The 8,435-nt window shown below is 39.3% G+C and overlaps 1 protein-coding gene across 4 annotated transcripts in view; it reads right to left on the bottom strand.

Moving 5' to 3' along the window:
* OSBPL6 (oxysterol binding protein-like 6) overlaps positions 1-7,661 on the bottom strand; it is a 50,460-nt gene extending 42,799 nt beyond the window's left edge. For all 4 annotated transcript variants that reach the window (XM_010286815.1, XM_010286816.1, XM_010286819.1 and 1 more), the window contains exon 1: positions 7,560-7,661. In XM_010286815.1, coding sequence (XP_010285117.1) covers positions 7,560-7,661 — 102 coding nt within the window. The remainder of the gene's footprint in view (positions 1-7,559) is intronic.
* Positions 7,662-8,435: the final 774 nt, after the last annotated feature.

Below are 8,435 nucleotides of genomic sequence, written 5' to 3'. Positions count from 1 at the left end.
TGGAGAGTGAATGCCTCATGCTTTCAACGCACCTATCAGCACTGGTGCTCAAGGGAGCCTGCCTCACCCCTGAGGTCAATCTGCACCAGTTCCCTCCCAAGTCTTACTTACATGGGTTCCTACTTCATCCGCAGACAAATCCATAGTCCAGCGAGCTTTGCTCTGAAAGTCCTTACCTTCTTCTGAAGGTCTGATTGTGTCACATGTAGATGTTCACTCATTAAGTAGTTCACTGGTATCCACTTGAGTGAAAAAAAAAAAGGAATCTAACAGGCCTGAGATTTATGATTTCATTTAAGACAAGTGCTATGGCATTGAACTTAATGTAACATTCACATGGGTGTCCTACAGCTCCATATGTTACTCTATTCTTTCAGACATTTTTTCAGATATTGAAGACCCACTACCTCCTGAACCTAAGAAACATTTTCAGACTCTATTAAAGATGTAGAATTTTCAAAAAAACTCTTGTAGAGTAGCAGGAGCTAACCAATTTAAAGAATAATTGCATGATTTTGTTAACAATTTTGCCACTTCATCCTTTGGCTCCCTCAGAACATTTGCTTGCTCCAGTGAATTGTTGCCTTTAAAGTACTTATTTAACACATCCTGCTCTAATGCTGCTTAAACTGTATTATGTGAAAAGAGTTAATCAGGAAAGAGAGCAAAAGAGAATTACATCACTGTAATAACAGTACTTGGTATTTAGTAGCATCTTCAGTTTGAAACTCTCTTAAGAGATTAATAATTATTATTGAAATAATTCTCACAAACTAGTGAGAAGTAAAAATGCTCTTAAGTCTATGCTTCCCTACAGAGCAAAGCTAGGAACAAGGCTCCATGTTCCCAGGTCTGTTCCTTAACTACCAGATAACTGTCCATCCTTGCCTTCCTTTCTTTTAAAGTCACAGAGAGACAGAAACAAGTGCCGTTTACAGGTAACCACCAAGAATTTTTTCCCAGATGTCACATCAGGCTGTCAGCAGTGAGCAAGCATGTAGGTTGCTACTCAATTTAAGAATAAAAAAGGGATATAAATGTCCTCAGACTCTTCTTCCACATGGAATATATTACATTATATTATATTGCAATTTTGTATGAGCAACACTGTCTAAGGCACACTGGACAGATAGGCAAGCATAGTAAAAATTAGAATCAATTATATTGTCATTGTTTATGAGGCAGAAATCTATAATGAAGTCACAAAAGCATCCTTGAGACTGTGTCACAGGCCGTAACTGGTCATAAACAAAGAGAAAGTTGAGTTTGAGGTATCTCAATATATTAAAACAAAAAAATTAAACTTCATGAGCATGAACACTCCCTCCTATCCCTTCATGAACTCTCACACATCTAATTGTTCTGAGTCTCCCAGAAAAAGCACTAAAAATGCTAAATGAAATAGGACAATGAGAAGGCAGAGATTCTTCCAGAGGACTTTAATTTCCAGCAGGCAAGACAGATCTGTGTATATGATGGACCTTACCCTGCCAACCTAGCCTACCAAGGGAAAAGCACTTGTGGCTGAAATCCCAGAGCCGCTGCCACCACAGCTGCTCCTGCCATGACCTTCCCATTGTCACTGCTCTGCTACTTCCCATTGAGCTGCCAGAAAAGGTGTAGCAGCAACAGGAGCCAAAGCAATAGCAACAGCAGGCCTCTCGTTTTAAGCCCCAGCATCTTGCATTAAGTAGCTTCAGGCTCAAATACTATGCTGCTTTTTCTGTGGGACAGATAAAATGTGAATCTGCTATTCCTTTGAATAACCACACAAAAAGACCTTCTTAAATATCATGCAGTTAGAATGAAAGATAGTTTGTGACTTTTTTTTCACCCTTTACACATCAACCAGCTCTCCCAGATACTCATGATCACAAAAGAACACCTCTCCTCTTGCCTGTCTTCTTTCTACTTCGCCCTTACTTTTCCAGCCAGTTGCTGTTCTCCCTACAAACCAGTCTTTGCTTCTTAGTTTCATATCCTAGATCCTCACCAAGCATTTGGCCCACACAGTTCTCTCTCCCCTACTTATTTCTTTCACCTATTCACTTCCTGACCAAGAGTCTCACTCTTAATCAAATACCTTTTGCTTTCTACACTGCACAGCTGAGCGCTCCACTCCTGGCACTTCTTATTTCTCCCTCCTGCACCATCCACTTGCTGTGGCATGCAGATTGCCTATCTGAACTCAGCTTCATGGGTTGGGGCAGTCCCAAGTACAAATACAAGCTGGGCAGAGTGTGGTTTGAGAGCAGCCCTGAGGAGAAGGACTTGGGGGTGTTGGCTGAGATCAATATGACTTAGCAATGTGTGCATGTAGCCCAGAAAGCCAACTGTATTCTGGGCTGCATCAAAAGAAGTGTGACCAACAGGTCAAGGGTGCTCGTCTACTCCGCTCTCATGGGCCCACACCTGGAGCACTGCATCCAGCTCTGAAGGACATGGATCTGTTGGAGCGAGTCCAGAGGGCAGCAACAAAGATGATCAGAGGGCTGGAGCACCTCTCCTATGAAGACAGGGTGAGAGAATTGTGGTTGCTCACCTGGGAGAAGAGAAGGCTCCAGGGTGACCTTATAGAAGCCTGCCAGTACCTGAAGGGGGCCTACAAGAAAGCTGGAGATGGACTTTTTACAAGGGCATGTAATGACAGGACAAGGAGTAACAGCTTTAAACTGAAAAAGAGTAAATTTAGATTACATATAAGGAAGAAAATCTTCACTATAAGGGTGGTGAGGCACTGGAACAGGTTGCCCAGAGAAGTTGTGATTGCCCCATCCCTGGAAGTGTTGAAGGTCAGGCTGGATGGGGCTTTGAGCAACCTGGTCTAGTGGAAGGTGTCCTTGCCCATGGCATGGGGGTTGGAACTAGATGATTCTATGATGATTCACAGAACCTGATGGTCCCTGCAGTACATCTACAAAAAATTTGCAGCTCATTATCTCCTGGGAAAAACCTAATGGTGGTTTTCTTAGCCAAAAGACTTCCCTTCATAGTTCTGCCTTTACTCTTCTTAATGTTAGCTGAAAGCATGAAACTAGATCTGACATAGAACCCATTATATTTTCTGATTATGCACATCTATTCTCATTATGCTTTATCATCAGTTGATCAACGAGACAACAGACAAGTCACCTCTCTCTGCTCCCAGTCTATGTCTGTCTCATCTAATCAGTACTTTTATGTTAGTTACTGCCTTTTATTATGTGCTTAAAACAGTGCATAGCACTGAGGCCTAGATTTCTACTGCATCCCTATATCCAAATAATAATTATTGGTCCTTTTTTTCAGGTCAGATTGAACTACTGCAGTAACTTTTTAATAGTCTTCCAGTTACTCTATAAACTAAGGTTTGCTTAAGGTTGCCACAGACAAATGACTCAATCCTTCCATCATCATTAAAGCCTTTATATCTACAAAATGGTGATATTTGCCTTAGGAAATACTGCTTTCAGGAGAGTACTTTCACAATTAAAATATAGTTGTTATAAAAAGCTAAGTAGGCATTTTCCAGCACAGACCTCTAGGCCAGACCAGAGCTTTGACTTTGGAATTGCACTCTGCTCCTAAATTTCAAGGCCAGGTGAACATCTTCAGCCCAAACTCAGCCTTTTCTGCATGACTTGAGTACAGCCCTTCTCTTGTTGGTCAATATTGCCCTTACAGAAAGAAAAAAAAAAAAAAAACAAAAACCACACACACATCAAAATATGAAAAGCAGATGATCGCTGCTCTGGAAAATCTTTTTTCTTTCCTTCAAAACCCCTGTTTCTTTCACTCTTTACATATAGCTGAAAGACAGTAACTTGAAATATGAAAGCTCTCCTAGCACAAAGGGGATCACACAAGGCTAAATGCAATAGGACTAAAAGCATTTCTCCTTTTGTGTTTGCTGTGTGGGAAAAGAACCAATGATTTGTTAAAACAGCAATGTGACAAAGAGAAACAAAGAGAGAGATAACAGCTGATCATCCCTGCCCCTTAAAAGACAAAAAAGAAAACTGAGACACTAGAAGATAAATACTCGCATTTAAAATAGCAGACCGCTAAATCCACTTCACATCACGTATTAGCTACCCTTTAGATGGTGGTCAGAAAACTCAAGAATCTCTCCTTTGTTCACCGTTTCATTGTTATTACTCTCCTTCTGTATCACTCCTTCTGTTTAATAGCCTTGGGTCAGGCCTCAATTTACCAAACCGCACATTGTTAACCCTATAATGTATTTACTTCTTTCTGCCTCCTCAGCATTATATTACTACCCATGCATTGCAGAGAATATATAACATATTGTAGTCTGCAGTATGACTTGCATACTTAGTCAATAAATAAAATATGAAATATTTATAAAGAACTTAGAGCCATCAAACCGAGTGCACAACATATGCTTTTATCATATTCAGCTGTACCTTCTAAAAACAGCGTTAGTTTTCCTCTTTTTTGCTGTGCAACAGAATATGGATAGCCTTTTCAGAGTTTCACAAGGGATGAAAAACAAGAATCTCCCTTTCCAGCATGGCCCACAAAAAGGCTGTCAGAACTGCAGTTTTTATGCTTACCTTCATATGGGGACACTCAGGTTTTTTTAGAGAGATCCCCTGACAGTGGAAGTGACAGGGGTTCTATGCTTTACAGCAGCTCCACAGTAGGAAAAACTGCTGCTGCTCCACTCTAAAGTACTCCTTATCAAGGACACCACAACTGCCCTGCCATCCTGCTCAGCTCAGGGATTAAACAGAACAGGTTGGTCCTGGGCCTTCTTCTATCTAACAGTCCAGATTAACCACAATTTTAACAAAAATGAATTATGCTAAAGTTCCTACGACGATGAAAATCTGAACCCAGTTTTTTGGTTATTGCTGGCTTCAGTAATCTATTCATTTATCAATTACTTAGTCATGGAGCCTGTAAATTGGCAATGTCAAAGCTTTTGCTGACTGCTAATTCTCTTAGGTGATGTATATTGCACAAATAAAAAAGCTACATTAAAATGCCAGCATTATATACAGCACAACATTTTCCACTCTCCTTGAAATGATTTATCATAGTCATGTTCTCACTCATTCAGCCTCCTGCACCATAATTTATTGGGAAACTGTTCCATAATTGCTGGTATGACTTTGACAAGAATTATATGATGAGAAGATTTCAGTCATTAACTATCTAGAAATATCAAGTGTTATCCTCACATATGACAATGAAAGCTATATTGACACTTCATCCAGTCATATCGCTTCCCATATCCATACATATTACCCATTTAGGAAGGGTGCTTTTCTCCCAGCTGCTGTGAAGAGTCTAAAGAGGCAGCAAGAAAGAATTTTCAACCCTTTTCAAAGTAAAACCCAGCACCCCCGAACCAAAATCCCCCACCCCCTAGCGATCATTGCTTGAGGGAAAGTTTATGAAAACCAAAACATATACAAATAATGCCACAAGCAAGGGAAGAAATTTGAAATACAATTGTTATAGCAGATGGTACGATGAAGCTGGTTGATTTACTGTGTCTACATGCACAAAGGAAACAGTCATTTTACTTCCCTGGATATCGTACCACTGCACCTCAAGCTGTATTGCACGCTGTAGCTCAGCTTCACTGCAGAAGAAATTGCCCATCCATTCATTCTCTCGGCTATTTCTCTGCCTTTAACACTGAAAGCACTAGGGCAAAAAAACAAATGCCTAGCAGTAGCTTTTCCAGTCCACATTTACATGCCTAAATATACTTGCTAAGCATCATCAGACATTATTGGATCCAAGAGAGCTCTGGATGCATGACACCATCAACCTCTTCAGCATTATTTTAAAATTATGCTTCACATTTCAGTGACCAAATATGGACTTAAAGTTAAGCATCCATTTTATTATGATGACAGGTATACCTTGCTCTACCCTGTTGCTATAGTAACAGATATGGTAGCCATTAGATTTATGGTAAAACGTATTCCCAAAAGGTAATTTTTTTCATTCTCACTTGCATGATTGTACCAAACTACCTAATTACAAAGAGAACTTGGAGGATATGCTCTTAGCTGAGCTCAGCAGCTCCCACAAATCTTGCATTCACCTTCTTTGGGTTTATATGCAGGAGATAAAATATACTGATGCTTTGAACAGTAGATGTCAAAATTCTTGCTCCAGATGGAACTAATGAAAAATTAAGAGGAGATCATATGCTAGCCAGGACTTAACTGAGTACAGCTATCACAAATCTTGTACGGCATGAAAGGGAAAATATTTATCACCTATGATAACATCATTTTTGGCTTCACTGAAAAACAATGAAAATTATTTAAAAAAATTCCAGACACATTTCCTGCCTGTTATCAAACACACATCAGAATTCTTCTCCTGGTTTAACATTTTAAATATACCTTAAGGTGACACTACTTACATTCAAAGCTATAAACGTTAGAGTTTTCATCAAAATTCTCATTTTTCAAAATTTTTATAAATCAGGAAAGGGAAAAGAACTATCTCAGCAGCAGCTGAGAAAATAGTGTCACAGCTGGCATACAAGTAGCCGGGAAAATGTTCTTAAGCTACAGCTATTCAAGTAAATGCATACCACAGCAAACAATTAAAGTTCTTTTCCCACCTCTTTTCCTTGTCAAGCTGAAAAGAAGCCAGTACTACATTAATGAAAATATTTTCACAGTATTTTAAATTACAAAGTTGTTACATTCTTAGATTTTGTACATTTCTTTTTTAAACACAATGATGCTAAACTATCTCAGAAGCTGATTTAGTGTTCAAGGCTTCCATGGATCAAAGTTTTAAAACATGTTTCTCTTCTAATCAAATTTTCAGTATCAATCTTTGCATTTGTAAATACACAAGTAACAACCTGTCTGAAATCTAGTGGGTAGCTCTGATACTTTCTGAAGAGATCCTACTGATGCTGGGGCCAGACTGTACATCCAGCTCTCAAAAAACACAGGACAGCCAAAGCTGTTTTGGGGGGAAATAATACAGCCTTCATTTCAATGGGATCCTGGAGAAAAGATGTATCCACATAGACAAGGATCTCTTGATAACAGAAGTCTAACGTAACTGGACTAGTACTATATGATGCGGGACAATCAGCGTAAATTTGTAGTAAACCAAATAATATTTAAAATGTTACATGCTTCCATAAAGGATGAACAATATGATATTTAAGTTGAATTGAAATATCACCTTGTAAAAAGATAGTAAGTCTCTGTAGTTAGGTTACAAGAAGAGAGATTCACAGAGGACACACAAGAATTTGAAGCAACTGTATGCTTCCAAACAAACCACTTCCCAAAAGACTTCAGAGCATGTTCCCTACTTGTCCATGTGATTATATCTTTCCCGTTCCAGTGCTACACATAGTGCCCATGATGCTTCTGCATCTTTTTCAAACCACTTTAGAAAGTGGGGGAAAAAAAAAATAAACAAAATTGACAGTTCTTGGCTATAGTGATATCATGCAGTGCCATAAACAAGTAAATTTAGAGACAGCAGGAACTAACAGCCATATTATAGGAATAAATGAATAATTTCACCAGATGTTACAAATGCCTAGATCTTTTCCTTACCTGCCTCCTGTCCCTCTGAGATGATGATGAAGAGGAGGCACTTCTATGTGATGGAGTGGACGTTTTGTGAGCTGGAGATATACTCTTCTCCTCTGAACTCATCTTTGCAGCAAACTTGTAGTAATGATCTTGTGCTCTTACCACTCATGTACAAAAAGGCAAGGGATAGTCTTCTGCATCCTGTTTCACAGTTTATGGACAGCCAAAGAGGAATTCAAACTCGGCTGAACTGCACCTTAATAAAGAAAAATGTGAGAGAAAGAGTGAATGAATACACTCATTCTACTGGTCTACTTTGGAGACCTCACTGCAGCAAAGAAATCTGTCGACAGTCACTATTTAACCCAACAGATCTCCCAGCTTTTCACTTCCCTTCCTAACAACTACCCAGTACAAACACAAATACATTGTTCTACATTCTCATAGAAAATGCAAGTGGTATTACATTATTTCAAAAACCCCTACAAAAGGCTTAAGGAATTTACAGCAATTATCAGGCAAAATTTACAAATCTTTGACAAGGGGTCATTATCCCATCTTGCATAATACCATAAAATTATCAAGTAACTCCTTAGGACTACCCAAACGACAGAAATACCACTGAACACCCCGTTCTAATGAGTACTTCTTAAAATCCTGCAGTTAGATTAAAGACTCTGCAGGTTGGTTTTTAGAAGTAGGTCTCTCTTTCAAAGGTGGTGGCCTCACTGAAGGGGTGGACGAGCTAGTTTCACCAATCAGCGCCTTTCAGGTGGTGCAGAGCTCACCACACACTCACATCTTGCTCTCAAAGATGACTGGAATATAACACAAAATGTTTTTACCAGAAAATGCTTTCAGCCACAAGACTGTGGCCAGGGAGTAGTAACCTTTTCA

This window comes from Phaethon lepturus, unplaced genomic scaffold, assembly GCF_000687285.1.
Source record: "Phaethon lepturus isolate BGI_N335 unplaced genomic scaffold, ASM68728v1 scaffold13735, whole genome shotgun sequence".
Classification (NCBI taxonomy): domain Eukaryota; kingdom Metazoa; phylum Chordata; class Aves; order Phaethontiformes; family Phaethontidae; genus Phaethon; species Phaethon lepturus.
Note: the sequence above shows the minus strand (reverse complement) of the source record. Positions and strands in the feature narration are given on the sequence as shown.